This window comes from Trichechus manatus, unplaced genomic scaffold (assembly GCF_000243295.1).
Source record: "Trichechus manatus latirostris isolate Lorelei unplaced genomic scaffold, TriManLat1.0 scaffold00057, whole genome shotgun sequence".
NCBI classification, from domain to species: Eukaryota; Metazoa; Chordata; class Mammalia; order Sirenia; family Trichechidae; genus Trichechus; species Trichechus manatus.
The window spans coordinates 10525980-10546754 of NW_004443993.1; the positions used below are offsets into that span (position 1 = coordinate 10525980).

The 20775-nt window shown below is 58.8% G+C and overlaps 1 protein-coding gene across 1 annotated transcript in view; it reads left to right on the top strand.

The window, feature by feature from the left end:
- Positions 1-18897, top strand: part of DPP9 (dipeptidyl peptidase 9) — a 51038-nt gene extending 32141 nt beyond the window's left edge. The window contains exons 12-20 of the mRNA XM_023733276.1: positions 4307-4386; positions 8289-8441; positions 9370-9505; positions 11841-11986; positions 13170-13316; positions 13846-13998; positions 14615-14757; positions 16282-16393; positions 18791-18897. Of these exons, the coding sequence (XP_023589044.1) occupies positions 4307-4386; positions 8289-8441; positions 9370-9505; positions 11841-11986; positions 13170-13316; positions 13846-13998; positions 14615-14757; positions 16282-16393; positions 18791-18883 (1163 nt within the window). The 3' untranslated portion in view covers positions 18884-18897. The remainder of the gene's footprint in view (positions 1-4306; positions 4387-8288; positions 8442-9369; positions 9506-11840; positions 11987-13169; positions 13317-13845; positions 13999-14614; positions 14758-16281; positions 16394-18790) is intronic.
- Positions 18898-20775: the final 1878 nt, after the last annotated feature.

Sequence of the window (20775 nt, forward strand, 5' to 3'; positions counted from 1 at the left end):
CCTCCGCCATCTCGCTGAGGCGGCCGTGTGGTGTTCCGCGTGTCCTCCGCCATCTCGCTGAGGCGGCCGTGTGGTGTTCCGCGTGCCCTCCGCCACCTCGCCGAGGTGGCCGTGTGGTGTTCGGTGTGTCCTCCGCCACCTCGCCAAGGTGGCCGTGTGGTGTTCCGTGTGTCCTCCGCCACCTTGTTGAGGCAGCCGTGTGGTGTTCGGTGTGTCCTCCGCCACCTCACCAAGGTGGGTGTGTGGTGTTCGATGCGTCCTCCATCACCTCGTTGGGGCGGCCATGTGGTGTTTGGTGAAGTCCTCCGCCGTGTCACTGAGGTGGGCGTGTGGTGTTTGGTGCTATTCGATGCCATCTGATGCTGCCTCGCCGAAGCGGGCACATGGTGTTCGGTGCAGAGTGCATTCCTGGACATGACCTACACCTGCTGAGCACACCCCTCGAGGCTAAAAGTCAGCATTTCCTGCAGATCCTTCACAAGCTAGTAGGGATTACAAAGAGCTTGGTGGTGGTGGTGGTGCCTGTTTGGCTCATGGCAACCCCATGTAACAGAGTAGAACTGACCCATAGAGTTTTCTAGGCTGTAATTTTTATGGGAGCAGATCACCAAATCTTTCTCCCATGGAGCCACTGGGTGGGTTCAAGCTGTCAACCTTTCACTTAGGAGCCAAGCGCTTAACCATTGAGGCCACCAGGGCTCCTTTATAAAAAGCTAGTTACTCAGAGTTACTCCATTACTCAGCAGTACTCAGCCCCTCCTTTGACTCAGTTCCTTTTCACCACGAGGGGGCAGCATACTTGGGCCCGTGGGCCAAATCTGGCCTGCCGCTTGTTTTTGTAAATAAAGTTTTGTTGGTACACGGTCACACCCATTCATTTACGTATTATCTATGGCTGCCTTGCATGACGGCAGCAGAGTTGAGTAGTCTCGACAGAGACCCCCGTGAAGCCACAAATGTTTATACTCTGTGGCTCTTTATAGAAAATGTTACTGATCTCTGGTTTAGATGCTGGAGATACAAACATAAAAAAAGAAAAGGAAAAATCCTTGCTTTTGTGGAACATTCGAGTGGAGGAGACCACCAATAAGTCAAAAGCAAATAAAAGATACTATCCCGAGTCTCAAGTATGGAGTCCTAATGGCACAGTGGTTATGAGATAGGCTGCTAACCAAACAAAAAGTTGGCAGTTCGAATCCACCAGCTGTTCCTTGTAAACCCCATGGGGCAGTTCTGCTCTGTCCTGTAGGGTCACGATGAGTTGGAATCAATTTGACGGCAATGGTTTTGGGTTTTTCTGGTATCTTAAAGTATAGGGTTGCTATGACTCAGGATTGATTTGAGGGCAATGGGTTTTTTGTCTCAAGTGTAGTGCATATGGCAAGGGAAAAATACCAGGGCGGGGGTTAGAGAGTGAGTGAGGGGACGCTAGATAAAGTGCCACTGAGCAGAGACTGGAATGAAGTGAGGGAGGGGACCACCCAGGTGTCTGGGGACAGAGTGCCCCAGGTGGAGGGCCCAGCCTGTGCAAAGGCCCTGAGGCAGGACCCTGCCTGTTGAGATGGAGGAGCAGCGAGGAGGCCCATGTGGCTGGAGCGGAGTGAGTGAGACCAAGAGAGGAGGGGTGAGGCCAGGGAGGGGACGGGATGGGGCGGGATGTACAGGGCCTTGTGGGCCACAGGGAGGGGACGGGGCGCGATGTACAGGGCCTTGTGGGCCGCGGGGAGGACTTGGCAGCCGTCATTGATCTAATGAAGTTTAAAATGATCCCTCTGGTTGCTGTATGAGGTGGCGACCGAGGGGCGTGGTGGTGGGTGGAGCCACTCCCGGTGGATTTGGTTGGATTCCAGGTGTATTTTGACTCCGAGCTGTCCCAGTTGATTGGCCAGTGGATTGAACATGGGGTCTGAGAGGGACAGGAAGCCAGCTCCTTGAGGGCTTTTGGAGATACGGTCTGAGAGGAGGGATGGTTTAGGAGAGAAGACTCCAGAGTTGGGCTGGGGCCTATGAGCGTTGCGTGCCTTACACCTGAGGTGTCACGTGGGCAGGTTTGCGTGCCCGAGCTCGGGCGCAGGGTAGCTCCACCATGGAATGTGGCATCTGCGGCACACAGAGGGTATCGGCCTGGGCACAGGACAGACACCAAAGGGATGCGTCTGGGCTGAGAAGAGGCTTGATCTGAGAGCCAAGCCAGGCACCCTGCGGTTCAAGCAGGCTTTACCCGCCCCCGCCTCCCCCCGGCACTGCTGACACGGGGGTCGATCCTTCTCTGGAGCGGGGCCGTCCTGTGTACTGTAGGGTGTTGAGCAGCATCCCCAGCCTCCACCCACTCCAAGCCAATAGAACCCCCCCAGTTGTGACAACCACAGATGTCCCCCAGACATCACCCAGTGTCCCCTGGGGGCAGAATCACCCAGGTGAAGACCCCTGGGTTAGGGGATTATGAGATTACATGACCCCCAAGAGACTCTGCATCCCATAATCATCTGACCTACTGACGTCCTAGGACACTGCCCACATTTAAATCCACACAGTGAATAGGGAGCAGAGAGGAGAGAAATCACAGGAGCTGGCGGGTCCCCCTGGTTTACACCGTCTGACCCAGCGGGAGTTTATTCTGCTGTGTAGTGTGAGCAGGGATCGAACGCAGTTTTTTTCTAAATAATGAATGCAGCGTCTCCCCCTCAGCACCGCTGACATGGGGGCTAGATCCTTCTCTGGGGCGGGGCCATGCTGTGCACTGTAGGCTGTTGAGCAGCATCCCTGGTCTCCACCCACTCGATGCCAGTAGCAACCCCCCCCCCCAGTCGTCACAACCAGAAACGTCTCCAGACACGGCTAAGTGTCCCCTGGGGGTAGAATCACAGTTGAGAGCCCCTCGCCCTCCGGCCCTAGCGGCTGGGCCCGTGTGCCCTGATGGCGTCTGTATCCCAGCACGCCCCTCCTGCCACATGCACACACTCGATGGTGTTCAGACAGCTGAGACGGCGGGACCGTGAGTCCCTTTGGGCCAGGACGGGACCTCACAGGCCAGGTCGGGGAGCCCCGTCCCAGTGGGAGGGGGGCAAGAGGGTGTCCGGGGCAGCATCGGGTGGAGCCTGAGGGTGGGGCGAAGGTGTGAGGGGCAGGGCTGGCGACAGCCCTGGCAGAGGGAAGTGTGGCTTTTGTAGTGGACAGTCACGGGTGACGGGTAGGAAGGTGGGCTCTGCGGGACCCCCTGGGCCGTCATGCCAGCCTGGAAGCAGGGGCTCGACCTGGGGGACCGCTGGAAGCACTGCGAGCGGACATGGAGGGCTTGGGGCTGAGTCTCATGGGGCCTCTCCAGGGGGCGGCAGGAGGAGGAAGTAGGGGAGGGGGCCGGACACAGACATGGAGGCCAGCAAGTCAGAGGGGCAGCTCAAGAGCGTCTGACTCACTCTTTTGAGGGCCCGCCAGAGGCGCCGTCAGAAAGGTCTGAACGAGAAAGCCGGCTCCTGTCTGCCATGCGCGTTGGGACGTTGTTGACCCGTGAGGGACACTGGGCAGAGCATCAGCTGTTGGCCAGAGCGCAAGCACCTCTGCTCCCCAGCCTTGTCTTGGCAGCACGTCCCCACGTCTCTACACCAGGGGGAGCTTATCTCTACTCACCCGTGGGGTTCGCGCACGGGAAATTTCCTCTCTCGGGTTAAATGTTTTTGATAGTTTGCCTCAGACTCACAAGGGTAGGAAAGACGACTTAGCCTTCTTGCGTACACTGTCCCGATAAGCTTCTGGTACGTGCAACAGACTTTCCGCATTGTTAGAATTTTAAAGTGAGATCTACAAAAAAATTCTATAGTCGAAGTGCAGCGGAGCCTTCACCCCGACCGCGGTGCTTGAGTCAAGGTCTGTCTGGCCCTTGAGACTCCCTGGCGGGGCTGGAGGCTTCACGCCAGGCACAGAGGCCCATCCCTCTGCTGTGTTTGGCACGTGGGCACATTGTGTGTGGTCTGCACAGGGTTCTACGATGGGGACATTTCGATAAAGTCCCAGATTCCGGGTTTTTCTCGGGGAGCATCGGGCCTGCCGTCTGTGTGGCAGGAACCGACTCCACAGCCCCGGAGCCAGCCTGTGGCCGTCCAGCGGGGCGCGGTCCCCACCTGGCTGGGTCTCAGGCCAGCCCACCCACCCCGCGTGAGCTGCCTGGCCTGTGCCAGCGTCTGAGCTGGCCCCGCGGTTGAGCAGATTCTGCGGCCGGTGTGCTAGGAGGGGCCTGGCCTCCGTGCCTGTGGGCCCCTTCACGGAGTCCCCAGCCCCCCTTCAGCTCTGTTTCTTTCCTTCCTTCCAGATGAATTTAAATGCCCCATCAAGGAGGAGATCGCGCTGACCAGCGGCGAGTGGGAGGTCTTGGCCAGGCATGGCTCCAAGGTAGAATCTCCACGCCCCTCCCGCCACCCCTGCGTGCACGTACGCACGCGCGCACACACACACATGCACACGTGCTTGTATACACGTGTGCACAAGTACGTGCACATATGTTCACGCTCAGGCGCACACGTACACGCTCTCACACGTACACACCCACCCACGTACACTTGCAGGTACACGCTCACACATATGCCCACACACACTTATACGTGTGTGCGTAGTTGCATACTTACACTCACATGTAGGCGTACACGCAGATACTTGTGCCCACTCGTGCACACACCCCTCCTGCCCCCTCCCAGCCCTGTGTGCCCAAGGCTTCTCTCCCTTCCCTCTGACTGCACCCTTGCTGCTCTGCACCCCCCTCTCCCGCCTGCTCTCCCTCCTCCCGGGAGCACAGGGGGCACAGGGAGCACAGGGAGCCCTGTTTGCCAGCAGATGCTGTTCTGAGCCCCGTGGGTGGATCCTGCTCTTACTTAAGGGGGCGCCACCCACCCCATTCTGAGTGCCGCCTGGGGGCCCAGTTAACCTCCTTCCAACCCTCCCCTGGAGAGCAGCTTGATGGGATGTCCTCCTTACCTAGAACTGTCACGCAGCTCCCGACCACAGCCCACCCCCACTCCCACCCCTGGGAGGCTCGTGAACCAAAGATGCATCTGCAGAGAAGTGAGGCGCACCCCAACTCCCAGCGCGTTAAAAACCGCTTGCCGTGGAGTCGCTTCCTACTCACAGCGCCCCTATAGGACAGAGCAGAAGTGCCCCAGAGGGTTTCCAAGGGCGCCTGGTGCATTCAGACTGCCAGCCTTTTTGGTTAGCAGCCGAGCTCTTAACCGCTGCGCCACTAGGGCTGCGAACAGACCCTCATGAAAACACGCTGAGCCTTTCCACACTGAAACGGCCTAATCCACAGCCGAGCACAGGGGTGACCACCGGGCAGCATTTCGTTCCCTTGTGCCTGGGGGCCAACTCAAAGACAGCTAACAGCACCCCCGAGTCAGAATCCCCATTCCTCTGTGTCCTGATCCCAGGAACCCCATTCCCTCAGAGTCGCCCTGCCGGTGACTTTCCCCAGCTCTTCTCTCCTGTCACCATGATGCTACAAGAAGTCCGTACTATGACTGCTTTAGGGGTTTTGTAGGTATTTCTGAAGATACGGTTTTCTGTGGCCACAGAGAATTGGGCCGTGGTTATGTAACCAGTCCCTGTTCTTGCCGTTGATGTTATTACCACTTTTTAGTCTGAAAAACACATTGAGCATCTTTGTCCATAGCTCTTGGCTGCTTCTCAGATGAATTCCTTAGGAAAAGTTCCCAGGAGCTTAATGATGGGGTCAGAGGACGCGTCCTTTTTACAGGTTCTGCCTCCATATTGCCAGGTTGGCCCCAGGAGAGTGATGTCAGCCGTAACAGGGTATGAGCATGTCTCTTCGCCCTTTCCCCAAGTCGTCACCCTTAGTTAGGTGCTGTCGTAGTCAACCCCTGTGGGTCAGAGTAGAGCTACTCCCTAGTGCTTTCAGTGGCTGATTTTCTGGATGTAGATTGTCAGGCATCTCCTCCAAGGTGCCTCTGGGAGAGCTCAAGCCTCTGACCTTTCGGTGAGCAGCCAAACGTGTTCACTGTTTGTACCGCCCAGGGGCTCCCTTAGTCTCCTAGGGCCACCGTAACAAATACCACAGAGTGGAGGGCTTTATTGTAAAGGGCAGAAATGTATCATCTCGCAGTTCTGGAGGCTGAGCGCCCGGGCTCAGGGCATCAGCAGGACTGTGCTCTCTCTGTCGGCTCTAGGGGAGGGGCCTTCCTTGTCTTCTCCAGTGTCTGGTGGTGGTCACTGGGTGCCCTCGGGTCAATTCCGGCTCATAGCAACTGCCCCATAGGGTTTCCTAGGCTGTCATCTTTACAGAAGCTGATCGCCAGGTCTTTCTCCCGCGGAGCCACTGGGTGGATTTGAACCGCCGACCTTTCCATTAGTGGCTAAGCGATTTAGCCCAGTTTCTGGTAGCCCTGGGCGTTTCTTGGCGTTCCTTGACTTGACTACAGATCCTCACACACTGTCTTTCCCCGTGTGTGACTCTGTTTTGTTCTGTGTTCTCCCTTTTTATAAGACACCACTCAGAAGGGATTAGGGTTAGGAATCCTCCTATTCTGGTATGACATCATTAACATAACTGATGAGATCATCAAAGACCCTATTTCCCCAATCAAGGTCACGTTCACAGGCACAGGGGTTAGGACTTCAGCCTGTCTCTTGGGGGACACAGTCCGACCCACACAGGTACACGTGGGCGCCTGGTATTGTCTCATCTTGTTTGTTGACGCGTGAAGTTGGGTATGTGCCCGCACCCGTCTTTCCAGATGCGTGGGGCGGGGGACGTTGAGGTGCAGGCCCGGGGGCAGTGGCCGCAGCAGTTCGCCGAGTGCACACTTTGCAGGGTGGAAAGTTCTAGAAAGAATTCCGAAGCAGCCAGGCAGGGCTGGTGGCAGTGGCCACGAGGCCACGGGGAACATCCTTGGAATAAAGGGCCACCTCAGCCACAGTCCCCCTGCTGGCCACAAACAACAGACCCGTTTGAACCAGAGTGAGAGAGGGTGCCTCGTGGGGCAGCTGTGGGCACCTCTAGCCCCATGGTATCTCTGGTGCCACCAGCGGATGCTGGTGACTTCACTTCATGGCACACCCAGGCCCGTATCCCCAGCTCTGCTGGCTCACAGGCAGCCTGGGCCCTTCAGATCCCCCTTCCTCAGGCTCTGCCCCATCGGCACACCGCCAGTGTGTGTGTGTGTGTGTGCGTGTGTGCGTGTGTGTGTGTGCGTGTGTGCGCGCGCCAGTGTGTGTGTGTGTGTGTGTTACCTGGAGTTCTCAGTGAGACGCCAGGCAGCTCATATGGGGGTTACGGGCTCTGTCAAGGTTCCCCTGGCTGGGGCCGTGTGATGAGGGTCCCCGCTGGGCTTGCCTGTCCCGGCCAGGTGGGACCCACACCCACCTCTCCAAGTCTTCCGGCCCAACATCCCCTTCCCTGACAGGGGGCTGCCTTGCCCTGGTTCTTTCACAGCTGCAGGGTCTCCAGTGGCCCCTGCCCCGAGGCTCAGCCTCCCCCACCGACCTCTCAGGCCCCGGTCGCAGGGTGGGAGCACTCCCGTCCACACACGAAGGCCAGCATGGTCCTCAGTCCCCGCCCAGCTCCGCACCTCTTGTTCCGTTTTGGGAGGCGGGTTGAGCACGCGCCCTCAAGGGCAGCACTTGCCCCATGGAGGTGGTCACCCAGGCGCACGCTGAGGACGCCCTCACTTGTGGCAGGGCTCGGCCACCCTGGAGGCAGAGGGGCACTGCTGTTCAGTGCAGCACCGGGGTCTTCTGGGCCATTTCCAGTGGTACCACACTGGGAGCCCCCCAGGAAGTGGATGGGGTACAGCGCTGTTGCTTCTTAACCCCAAGAATCTGGGCCAGGCCCTGGATGTCCTCCCCAGCCTCTGTCCCGTGCCTGTGCCCAGTCCTGCCACCCCAGCTCCAGAGCCACCCACATCCCCGATTCAGCCCTGGGGGAGCCATCGGGGTGGGGTTCCAATTCCATCCCTGCTAGAGAATCTCCAGGTCGCCCAGCTAGATCAGACCTGCCCCAGCCCACGGGCCAGTCAGCGCATCTCTGAGGGATGGTTGTCCTCTGGCCAGCAGGCCTGGCCACAGCAGGAGGGCAGGTCCTCTGTCTGCAGAGCGCTGGCCAGCCCCTGGGGGCAGAGAGAGGGGCTGGTCGTGGAGTAGGGGACAGCCCTCCACTGGGCCTCTGGGACCGAGGTGCAGCCACTCTGGGAGGTACGGGGTGCGGCCCTGGCCTCTCTGGGCGCGTGTTCTAGAACGTCTTCCTGGGGGCCAAACTAGGCCCTGTAACAGGAGCCCCTTCCCCGCAGATCTGGGTCAATGAGGAGACGAAGCTGGTATACTTCCAGGCTACCAAGGACACGCCGCTGGAGCACCACCTCTATGTGGTCAGCTACGCGGCGGCCGGCGAGATCGTGCGCCTCACCACACCCGGCTTCTCCCATAGCTGCTCCATGAGCCAGGTGGGCCCCGCTAGCACCCTGCACCTGCCATCCCCGTGCCTGCCGTCCCTGCGCCTACTGTCCCCATGTCCACCCAGGCACCCACACTTGTGTCCATCCTTATGTCCCTGCATCCCATCCAGCAACCGTCCTTATGTCCATGCATCGTCCTTGTGTCTCTGCATCTGTCCCCACATCCATCCTTGTGTTTGTCCCTGTGTCCACGTGTCCATCCCTGCGTCCGTCCCTGCATCTGTCCTTAATGTTTGTGTGTCCATCCCTGCGTCCGTCCCTGCATCTGTCCTTATGTTTGTGTGTCCATCCCTGCATCTGTCCTTATGTTTGTGTGCCCATCCCTGCATCTGTCCCTGCGTCTGTCCTGGTGTCCGTCCTTATGTTCGTGCATCCACCCCTGTGTCTGTCCCTGTGTCTGTCCTGGCATTTGTCCCTGCACAGAAAGCAGGGTGGGCCCCGGGACAGCCATCGTCACCTTTCCTCATGACAGCCGAGAGGTGGCTGCGCCCCAAACACACAGGTTGGGGGGGTGACGAGCCGCAGGCGCCCACCCCCACAGTAGGTGGCAAAGCCACTGGGAGGCTGTCGAGCGCCTGCCTCGTGCTACTGCTCTGGGCGCGGTCCCTCACCCCTGACAGCGTGCTCCAGAGCAGCTGGCAACGTCCTTGTGCAGGACAGCGCCCTGCCCAGGCTTCAGTGAGCCCAACCCCAGGTCACCGCGTACGGCCAGGGACAGAGTTCTCTCAGCCTCGGTTTCCTAACCTGTAAAGCGGGGGTGCTGACAGTGGCTTCCACCGCATGTGGGTGACGCTGTGAGCTTCAAACCCACCAGCACCGAGTAAACACCTTACATGTGTTGGTGGGTGACGGGCCCAGGAGGAAGGAGGGGGCCTGCCAGCACCTTCCCTGGAGCTGACGCGCCCTCCCCCTGCAGAACTTCGACATGTTCGTCAGCCACTACAGCAGCGTGGGTACACCCCCCTGCGTGCACGTCTACAGGCTGGGCGGCCCCGACAACGACCCCCTGCACAAGCAGCCGCGCTTCTGGGCCAGCATGATGGAGGCAGCCAGTGAGTAGCCCTGCCTGCCCGAGGGCGGCGGCCTCCGCCAGCCGTGCAACCCCACCGGGCCGCTCCCTCCCCTCTGCCAGGCAGCGCCAAACTCTCTTTTCTGAGCCTGGTCATCAAAGGGGAGCCCCTGGGCCTCTGGGAAGTGCAAACGATAAACACCCAGCTGCTAACCAAAAGGTTGGAGGTTCGAGTCTACCCAGAGGTACCTTGGAAGAAAGGCCTGGCAATCTACTTCTGAAAAATCAGCCATTGAAAACCCCACAGACCCCAGTTCTACTCTGACACGCACGGGGTCACCACAAGTCAGAGGTGACTCAGTGGCAGCTGGTCCAGTGGTCATCAGGGGGATCTTCACTAACCCGGCTGCTGGTAGGCAGGAGGCGGCGCCTGGCCCTGCCTGCTCAGCTTCCCCCAGCACCCAGCCTCCCGGAGAGTTCCCAAGAACTCGTCCTAGAGCTAACCGCCGGCCCCAGCCTGCTCATGGGCCTGCCGCTGCGGACAGTCTCTGTCTTAGTTAGCGAGTGCTGCTGTAGGAGAGATTCCACCAGGGGATGGCCTCAGCAAACAGAAGTTTATTCTCACACGGTTTAGGAGGCCACAAGCCCCGTTGCAGGGCGCTGGCTCGAGGGGAAGGCTTTCTCTGTCTGTGGGCTCTAGGGGAAGGCCCTTGACTCTTCTGAGCTTCTGCTCCTGGGCGATCTTCACATGGCGGGGCATCTCTCTTTCCCCATCTCTGCTCTGCTGGCGTGTTTAGTCTCTTTTATATCTCAAAAGGGATTGACTGAAGACACACCCTACACCGACACTTCCTTATTAACGTAACAGAGATAGCCCGCTCCCCAATGGGATTATAGCCACAGGTATATAGGACTGAGGATTTACAGCCCATTCTGGGGGAGACACAGGTCAGCCCATACAGCCTCTCATTTGTGAGATGCAGTGAAGGCTGAGGGGGTGGGGAGGTCAGGTCGGGAGCCAAGGGCCCCGTCCAGCCACCTTCCACATTATCTGTGGCAGCTTTTGCAGTGTGAGGGCAGAGTGGAATCACTGAACGCAGACCCTGTGGCTGGCAAAGCTGAAAACATTTATTCTTTGGCTCCTTAGGGAAAATGTTCACGGACCCCTGACCAAGATTGCAGTCACCTTAGTTTGGTTTGGAGCCCTGGTGGCGCAGTGGTTAAAAGCACTCGGCTGCTAATCCACAGTTCAGTGTTTCAAACCCACCTGCCAGTCTTGAGGGAGAAAGACAGGGCAGTCTGCTCCCGTAAAGATTTACAGCCTTGGAAACCCCATGGGCTAGTTCTGCTGTGTCCTCGCGGAATCGACTCCACGACAGCAGGTTTGGGTTGGTTTGGTTTATTTTCCTTTAAATTAACTTCCCCTGTTGAATGAAAGAAACTCAGCTTAAAGCAAAACTTTGCCTCACTGTTGTGATCGGCAAACCAGTGTTATTCTGCAAAAATCAACCAGTTGCCATCGAGTTGATTCAACTCCTGGCAACCCATGTACGTCAGAGCAGAACTGTGCTCCATAGGGTTTTCAGTGGCTGGTTTTCGGGAGTGGGTCGCCAGGCCTTTCTTCCGAGGCACCTCTGGGTGGCCTCGAGGTTCCAACCTTTGGGTTAGAACCTAGCACGTTAACTGTTTGCACCACCCAGGGTCTCCTGCAAAAATAAAAGTAGCCAGAAACTCAACGAGAACAATGAAAACAAGCCCATAAAATGAGATATTCATTAAACCCCAGGAGCTGTCACTTCTGTCACTTCTCCTGGGGTAGCTAGAGAGAAGGAAAGCCGAGAGGGGAATCACTTTCTCACCTCTGGGAAACCAGGGCTTCTTGAAGATCATCTGTGGGAGGAGTCCCTGGTGGCAGTTCAGACTCACCCAGAGGTGCCTCAGAAGTAAGGCCTGGCGATCTGCTCCTGAAAGGTCACAGCCTTGAAAACCCCATGGAGCAGTTCTCCTCTGCACACACGGGTTGCCAGGAGTTGGAACTGACTCCACGGCAACTAACAGCAGCTCTTCCTGACTCCATGCCGTGCCTGAAGGCCGTCCGTGGAAACTGCCCGGAGTTTCGCCACGGCCACATGGAACAGGGTTCGGGGCCTGATCACCCTCAGAGTCCTTCCTGGCCCAAGACCCTGGGTTTTAAACCACTGGGAGGGACAGGACTGTGCCTCCCAGCGGATCAAAACAGACAGGGTGGTTTCCACTCACCCTGCGAGGCCCGGGCGAGGTGGAGGCATGTCGGTGCCGGCCAGATGTGGGTCCTGCCGAGAGGCCCACCTGGGCGCCCCCTGGTCCACGTGGCGCCCACCATGCTGTATCCCCCGCAGGCTGCCCCCCGGATTACGTGCCTCCGGAGATCTTCCACTTCCACACGCGCTCCGACGTGCAGCTCTACGGCATGATTTACAAGCCGCACACCGTGCAGCCGGGCAAGAAACATCCCACCGTGCTCTTCGTCTACGGCGGCCCCCAGGTGGGTGCCTGCACTGCCCAGCCCTGGGGCGCCTGCTCTCTCCTCCCAGGCCCCTCCACCTTCACCTTTGCCAGCAGACCCTGCCCCGTCCGTCTGGGGAGCCTCCCACCCCGTGCGTTCATCCAAGCCATGTGCCTTGTCTCCCCCGCAACCCCCAGTGACCACACTGAGTCTCTCAGTGTCACGCTGACTCCAGGGACAGAGTGGCCATGGGCCCTATTCTCTGAGAAGGGGACACGGAAGACAGGTTGGCAGGGTTCTTGCCTGCAGGTGACTCTGCCCCCAGGGGACACTGGGCGATGTCTGGGGACATTTTAGTTTGTTAAGACTGCAGGGGGTGGGTGCTACTGGCATCGAGTGGGTGGAGGCCAGGGATGCTGCTCAACACCCTACAGTGCACAGGAGGCCCCACCCCAGAGAAGGCTCCAGCCCCAAATGTCAGTAGTGCTGGTGGGGGGATCCCTGCTGTAAGGCAGGTCGCACAGAGAAAACCACTGCCCCCGCCGCCGGCCTCCCCACACGCCCTACCACTGAGTTTCTGCATTTCTTTTTTTAAGACAACCGCACAGCGGAAGAGAGAGTGCACGTGGCTAACGAGATGAAGGAAGGGCTCCCAGGGAGGGGGTGACTGCGGCCTGGGCCCAGACGGAGCCTGATTTGGGCCTTTCTCTCTCCATAGCACACCCTAAGCCCAGGGCCGGGCATAGAGTGGGCCTCACTGTGGCCTTGTCACTCCCCCCAGCCCCAGAACCCTTCCGGGGCCATCCACAGCTCTCATGATAAATACGGACACCAGAACAAGGCTTGGAGTCCCTGTGTGTGCAAAGGTTAACCGAAAGGTTGGAGGTTCATGTCCACCCAGAGGTGCCTCGGAAGAAAGGCCTGGCAGTCTGCTTCCGAAAAATCAGCCACTGGAAACCCTATGGAGCACAGTTCTGCTCTGACACACACGGGGTCTGTAGGAGTCGGAGTTGACTTAGCAACAGTTGTTTTTTTAACTAGACTTAACAAGCACCCCTGCTGGCACCAGGCCCCTGCCTTCGGTCCCGCATCTCGATGACCAAGCTGCGGTCACTGAGTTTCTCTCTGTTCACCCAGAGCACCACGTCCTTGCGGGCTGAAAAGCAAACGTTGAGTTGCATTCAGCGCCACCCCCTTCTCCCGCCTGGCCTTCTCCCCACAGGTGCAGCTCGTGAACAACTCCTTCAAAGGAATCAAGTATTTGCGGCTCAACACACTGGCGTCCCTGGGCTACGCTGTGGTGGTCATCGACGGCAGGGGTTCCTGTCAGCGGGGACTCCGCTTCGAGGGGGCCTTGAAAAATCAAATGGTAACTTCTCTTCCACATCACTGTGGACCCTTCTGTGCTGTGACGAGAAGCTGGGTCACGTGGGCTCGGGGTTTGGAGGTGGGTCTGGGACACCACCCTCAGAAGGACAGTCCTGGCCGATGCCCTGAGGAGAAGCAGGGGGGGCTTCTGGAAACCAAGGGGGGCATCTTGCTTTGCTGCTTGGTGCCGATCTGCACCCTGTGGGGAGACAGATACACACCCCCATGGTCCCTGAGCATATAGCACAGGAGAGACTGTGACCCAGACACAACCAGACACTTTAGTCCAGGCCAGGTCAACAGGGAGTCCTGGGAGCTGGAGGTGCCCAAGGCTGGGACAGAGGGGGTGTGACTTTTTCAGAGTCACTCAGCCTGGAGGTGGCGGGCAAAGCTGGTACTATCTGATAACCACCCACACCTCCCCAGAGAGCGAGCAGTTTTTGACAGGGGGCAGCTCCACGCCGGGAGAACAGTGGTGGGGCTGTAGGGGCATGCCCGGGAGGTGACTGAGCAGTGCGCCTTGTCCCCAGGGCCAGGTGGAGATCGAGGACCAGGTGGAGGGCTTGCAGTACGTGGCCGAGAAGTACGGCTTCATCGACCTCAGCCGCGTCGCCATCCACGGCTGGTCCTACGGGGGCTTCCTCTCGCTGATGGGGCTGATCCACAAGCCCCAGGTGTTCAAGGTGGGTCCCGCCAGGGCCGGCCTTGGCCACGCCCCTCTGCGCCCCTGCCCTTGCGCCCTGAGCCCCTCGGAGCCCGCCCCTGCCCCCGGGGAGGCGCCTGGTCGGGGCCTCGCCACGTGGCTGTTTCTCCCCGCAGCGGCCCGGCAGGGACGAGCCCCCCTCCTCATTGCCCGCCGCTGCTGATCCCAGGACGGCGTCCGGCTATACCCAACCCCACCGGCAGCTCTCTGTGGCAGGCTGAGCCCGGGACCGGCCTCGGAGGGGCAGAGGTGGGGCGCGGTGTGCAGAGGCGGCAGGGAGGGGCCCCGGCCGGCCGGCACTGTCCAAGGGCATGGGGCGGCGGCGGCGATGAGGAGGTGGCGGCAGAGGGCGGGGCACGGTCCCTCGGCCCCGGGAGGGCTGCACGGCAGGCACCCACACCCGTCCGCTCACCGGCCCTGAGTGGCCCCTGAGCAGTCCCCACCCACAACGCCCCACCCACGGGGGGACGCATCAGGCCCTACCCCCGACCCGGGTGCATGTGCGCCCCCCCCATCTCCGGGCTAGGATGGCCGTTGGGCGCGGGCTCCCGGCCTGACGCGTGTCTCTCTCTCCACCCGCCTGCCGCATCCCTCAGGTGGCCATTGCAGGCGCCCCGGTCACTGTCTGGATGGCCTATGACACAGGGTACACGGAGCGCTACATGGACATCCCCGAGAACAACCAGCACGGCTATGAGGCGGGCTCCGTGGCCCTGCACGTGGAGAAGCTGCCCAACGAGTAAGGCCCCGTCCCCCCAGGTTGTCCACCTCCCCTCCTCACTGCACCCACGGGGTGCAAGCACCCAGGGGTACCCCAGGACAGAGGAGCTAGAGTTGCACCACAGTTCCCCTGCAGGCTCCCCTCGCTCCCCAGTGCGCTCTCCCTAAGTATGACCCTGTGGGCACAGCGCAGCCATCAGGCCCCGCCTCTGTCCTGCGTGTTGTGACACCGGGGGGATCGGGGCATAGACATTCACGGTGGCCGAGATGTCCAGGTTCGCCGAGCAGCTCCAGTGCCCCATCTTGTGCTCCCTATGCTGGGCTGTCTCTCTGATGGGAAGTAATCGGGCTTGCTGTGTCCTATCAGGCCTCCGTCTGGCTCATTTCTGCCCTGTACCCCACACCTTCAGTGCCATGGTTCTTGGTGGGGGACTTAGAAAACCGTCCTGGCCCCTCACCCAGGGGCCCTGCTCTCTTTGGGATCCCCAGGGATACCGGTGCACAGCCAACCTGGAAAACTACCATGTGATTCCTGCCCTGTCTACACAAGGCCATTTAAACTTAAGTTTACATTAAAAATGATACGTCGGTAGAGACAGAAAGTAGATTGGTGGTTGCCGGGGCTGGGGCTGGGGCAGGGGCAGGGGCAGGGGCGGGTGGGTGGAGAGATTCTGCTTAATGGGTCTGGGAGTTTACTGTGGAGTGATGGAATGTTCTGCGACTACATAGCTGCAGTGGTTGTACAACATCGTGAGTGTTCTAAATGACACTGAACTGCTCACTTTACTGTGGCGCATTTTATGTCACGTGAGTTTCACCTCGATACAGTATATTTCTTGTAAATTAACTAAAATTCAGATCCTCATTCACTCCCACCACATTTCAAGTGCTCAGTGGTCACGTGGCTGGTGGCTCCCATGTTGGACAGCACAGGTCTAGAATATTCCCAACCTTGCTTTCTAGAGTATTGCTCTAGAAGGTTCTCTGTGGCTCAGAGACCAACCATTTCCACACAGATGCCCACGCACACATACATACTCCTCCCCTCCCTGCCTGAAGACCCCACATTCCTGCCCAGGTGCTCAGGTGCTCAGGGCTGGGATCTTGCCCCCAGGCCTGGAGGGTGCTGTGGGCTGTGGCCTGAACCTCCCCCCGCTGCTGGTTCGGGGCAGGAGTAGGTGGCAGGTGGACCCTGCCCAGCGACCCCTGGCCTCCAAGCCTCGCCCCAACCCTGTCTACCAGCCCCGACCCTCTCTTCCAGCCTGACCCTATCTTCTAGTCCCAACCCTATATCACAGGCCCAACCCTCCACCAGCCCCAAGCCTATCTTCCAGCCCTAACCCTAACTCCAGAGGCCCAACCCTATCCACCAGCCCTGACTCTGTCTTGCAGCCCCAACCTTGTCTTCCAGCCTCAACCCTGTTCACCAGCCCTGACCCTGTTGTCCAGCCCTGACCCTGTCTTCCAGCCCCAAACCTGTCTACCGGCCCTGACCCTTCTTCCAGCCCCGACCCTGTCTTCCAGCCCCGACCCTGTCTTCCAGGCCCAACCGTCTGCTCATCCTCCACGGCTTCCTGGATGAAAACGTGCACTTTTTCCACACCAACTTCCTTGTCTCCCAGCTGATCCGAGCAGGAAAACCTTACCAGCTTCAGGTGGGTGGCTCCCAGACTCCTCCTGCCTGCCCCAGGAGCCAGCAGAACTCTGGGGAAGGGAAGGGAAGGGGCCCACGCAGGGTAGACAGTGGACACCATGGAATTACCTCACAGTGCATCAGCTGCCAGAAGCAGAGCTCCCACCGCTAGGGCATCTGCGGCTCTCTCCCTTCCTCCCACCCCCACACCCTTGCTGCTCTGCATACCTATGCCTGACTGCCTCTCTCGGGCACCCTGGGCTCCCCTGGGGCCCGATGCTCCCTCGTCTGTTTATCCAGCACACGGGTACCAAGCACTCCGGGCTGTGCTGCCATTGGTACTCAGAGCACCCAGGAAGGGGACAGACCTGGCCCTGCTTCAAGTCTAGATGCTGCTGACGTAGTTACATCTTAAGCCGAGAAACTTGTTTTGAAGCAAAAACACAGGGTCCTGGAATTGTCTGACAGGGTCAGAGAAGAGTTCCCTCGGGTGACATGAAGCAGAGACCCACAGAGTGTGTTAGGGGTTCACCCGCGTGAGGATGCTGGAGTGGTGGACATCCAGGCAGAGGAGGAGGGAGCAGGCCAGAGGCCGGGGTGGCAGGATGGGACCACACATCTCTTCTGAGCCCAAGATTCTGAGCTGACCGTCCTCCCAGAGGCTAGCAGCTGGACAGCCAGGCCCAGATCCAGCCCCTCTGTTTGTTCCTGCTCCTGCCCTGTGTGGCCTGGATGGCAAGTCAGTTAATCTCAGGCCTCGCTTCCCCATCTATAAAATGGGTACTGTAACCCCTGCCTCATGGTGAGGCCATAAGGGCTACACGAGTTTCTGGGAAGTGTTGGGCATGCAGGGTTTCCCCAGGGTCCCAGTCCCCTGCCTCCTGGAGAAGTTGAAAGTGAGATAAGGGAGTCTGTGGGCACAGGACAGATGGAGGACAAGTTGGCGTCAGAAGTGGGATTTGAACATCAGTCTTCTGTGTCAGACACCCCAAAACATCTGGACAGGGAGGCTGGAGATGGTATCTGCTGATTGCCAGCCCCAGGCCCTCTTTAGTCACACGTCACGTCTTTCACGTGTCAGGCCCCAGGCTGGGAGCACAGTGGGGACCCTGACAGGCCTGCTCCCTGCCCCCACAGCCCAGAAGGAGGAGGAAATAAGAGGGTGGCTAGGACCCAGGGTGGCATGAGGGGCAGGGGGAGGAAGAACAGGCGGGCATGGGGGACAGCATGTGCAGGAGTGGACGGCAGCAGGGTCTGTCTTTGGGTCTGGGGAAGAGGGGGCCGTGAGGCTGCAGGGGCAGCAGGGCCCGGGAGGATGAGTATTGATGTCAGGCTGGGGATTCTTGCAGAGCTCTGCATAAGGATGGTGTAGTCAGACTGTGATTCACCCAGGGATGGATTAAAGAAGGCAAGGATAGAGGAGAGGACACCAAGAGTCGGTTTGGTGCTCTCCTGGGTAATGGGCCAGGACAGTAGCAGTGGGCCTGGGGAGGAGAGATGCTTAAGAAACCCATCTCATTGGCAGGGAAGGGGCCACCTGGCCTTCCATCTGCCAACCACAGTGAGAAACTGGGGCTGGGTTCTTTGGGATTTTGGAGCAGGTTCCACACCTGTCCCTCAAGTCCCCAGGGGGCAGTGAGAGCTGATGGGGTGCCCGTTAGCACCTCAGGGGACTTCGCATCATGACCAGAGGACAGACCTATTTCCCTGTTGCCATCCACCCAGTGGGCAGCAGCCTGGACCGAGGGCACGGGCAGCAGCCTGGACCGAGGGCATGGGCAGCAGCTTACCCAGGTCCCGGGGGACTGGGTGGTTCCATGGGCATGGCCCTGGGCACCAACATGTTGCTGCCGCTCCCTGGGTGGTAAGAAAACTCCCAACACAAGGGGAGTGACCTGGAAAACATGAGGCCTAGAGCTTGGCATGTGCAGTCCAAACATGGCCTTTTGGCAAAACAGGAATGATTCTGGGATGGGGGCACAAAACGTGAGGGTGGAATCACATCTTTTTCTGCAGAGATCAGTACGTCACACCTTTGGAAAGGACTGCCGATCTTGGCAGATCTGAAAGGGTCAAGAGAGGCATAACAGCTTTTTTAAGTCTTTTCATGTATACAAGTGTCCCACATTATATGAACATTGTTTTATTGAACCCTCACAAACACCCTATTTTTGAGTGCGGAGGCTGCAGTCAGAGAGGTGGTCACTTGCCTAGAGTTTCAAGTTGGTGTCGGAGGTGGGATTTGAACTTAGGACCTTCAACTCCAGAGCATGTGCTCCTCCCCGCCCTGAGAGAAGGGTGTTTGTGTTGTAGACTGGAGAGGAGATGCCCTGAGCCTGGAAGGGGGGAGGGGCCTTGGGGGACATGGCAAGGGCAATGTCTCCCGGTGCCACCAGTGCTGCCTTCTCTCTCCACCCAGATCTACCCCAACGAGAGACACAGTATTCGCTGTCCCGAGTCTGGTGAGCACTACGAAATCACACTGCTGCACTTTCTACAAGAATACCTCTGAGCCCAGCCTTGGCTCGCCCCACCCGCCCGGAGCCTCCACCTTCAGAGCACAAGTGGCTTTGCCGCCGCCACCATAGGAAGCCAGCAGAGGGACAGAGCGGCACCCCCAGGCCTCAGCACGGTGTCTCCTCCCACCGCCCCCGCTGGACAGCCTTGAGAGCCACCTGCCTTTGTCAACCGAACGCCTTTTATTAGTTTTTAATGCTCCTGTGTTTTTTGCCTGCTGCTTCTTTGTTGTCTGGGCAGAGAGATGGTGGCCGATGTTCACGAGGCGCCTCCCCAAGCCATCCCCTCCTTTCCCTGTTCTCTGGGAAGAAGGAGACCACAACCCTGGGGAGCATCGGAGAGGTCGGCGCTCAGGTGGCCCTGGCAGAAGAGATTGGGGAGGACCTACGGCCCACAGCCAGGCCACCACAGCCCCACGGCCTCCTGGTCCCCGAACTTGGTCCGTCACTGTCCCAGCACAGAAGCATGATTGCCTTTGCTGCCCCCACCCCCACTTCATTTTTGCATTTTGTTCTGGGGGCATTTTTTCAAAATTATTTAAAAGACAAAAAGCAAGGGATGCCTAAACGGAGAGCCGGGGTCCACCGCCGGGTAGTGGGCGAGCCCAGCCCTGACGAGCCCTGTGTCTTCCAGAGCCCAGAGCGGAGTCATGCTGGGCAGGGCAGCGAGTGTCCAGGGACCTCCAGGGGTGATGAGTATTAATGCCCTCCTGCCACCACCCCCCCACCCCCACCCCAAGCTCTCAGGCTGAACCCGCCGAGTGGCAGTTCTCTGCTGGTCAGTGGCTCTTGTTCCCCTTCCCAGCCTAGGAGTCCAGCCACACGTGTCCGCCTGGCCCATACACACTGGGGTTCCGGGGCTGGGAGTCGGAACCGTCCCCACCTCAGGGTTATCGTTCCCCCTTTCTTTCCCTCCCTGCCAAGAGTTCTGCCAGGGGTGGGCCAAAAAGAGGAAGAAGAAAAAAAAAAAAACCAGAAATGAACCACCTCTACATATTATGGAAAGAAAATATTTTTGTCGATTCTTATTCTTTTATAATTATGTGTGTAAGAAGGAGACTCATTAAAGGATTCCAGATGGAGTCACTGCCAACTGCCTGGGATCCTTCTGGGCCCCGGGGTGGCTAACAGGCTGTCTTAGTGTCCGCAGGAGGGGGGCTTTAAAGGACAGCAATGTCTTTCCTCACACTGCTTCAGACCGGGTGGCGGCTGCACCCACGCCTTCCTCGTCGGTAGTCCCGGGCATTCCTTGCTTCCTGGGCCATCCTCACAGGGTGTCTGTCTGTCCCTGTGTGTGCGTGTCTGTAACAGCTACTGTCAAGTTGACTCCGAAGCACAGCCACCGGATGTGTGTCCGAGTAGAGCTGTGCTCCATAGGGCTTTCAGTGGCTGAGTTTTTGGAAGTAGATCACCAAGCCTGTCTTCCGAGGTACCTCTGGGTGGGCTCGAACCCCCAACCTTTCGGTTAGCAGTGAGTGCGTTAACCATTCCTGCCACCCAGGGTCTCCCCGGGTCTGTGCTGCTCTTTCTGTAACTCAGAAGGGCTTAGGTGTGGGATCCACCCTACACTGGACTGACCACAGCTGACTGGCTGATTGTATCACCGTGGTCTGCTCCATGGAAAGCGTTACATTAGATGTGAGATCATTACATTAGATTACATCCACAGGTGTAGGGGTTAGGATTCCAACACACATTTTGGGGGGACACAATTCAGTCCATAACGAGGGGGCTTTGGAGAGGGGATGGAGCCCAGGCACAGCAGGAAGTCCTCGCTGTCTCTACCTGCTTCCGTTTGCCTGGAAGGCTCCCTTAGCCGGGGCTGCGCTGGCCCCGGGGGACGGTCCTCGTCGGGCAGTCCCAGCTGCTCTTGCAACAGCAACCAGTG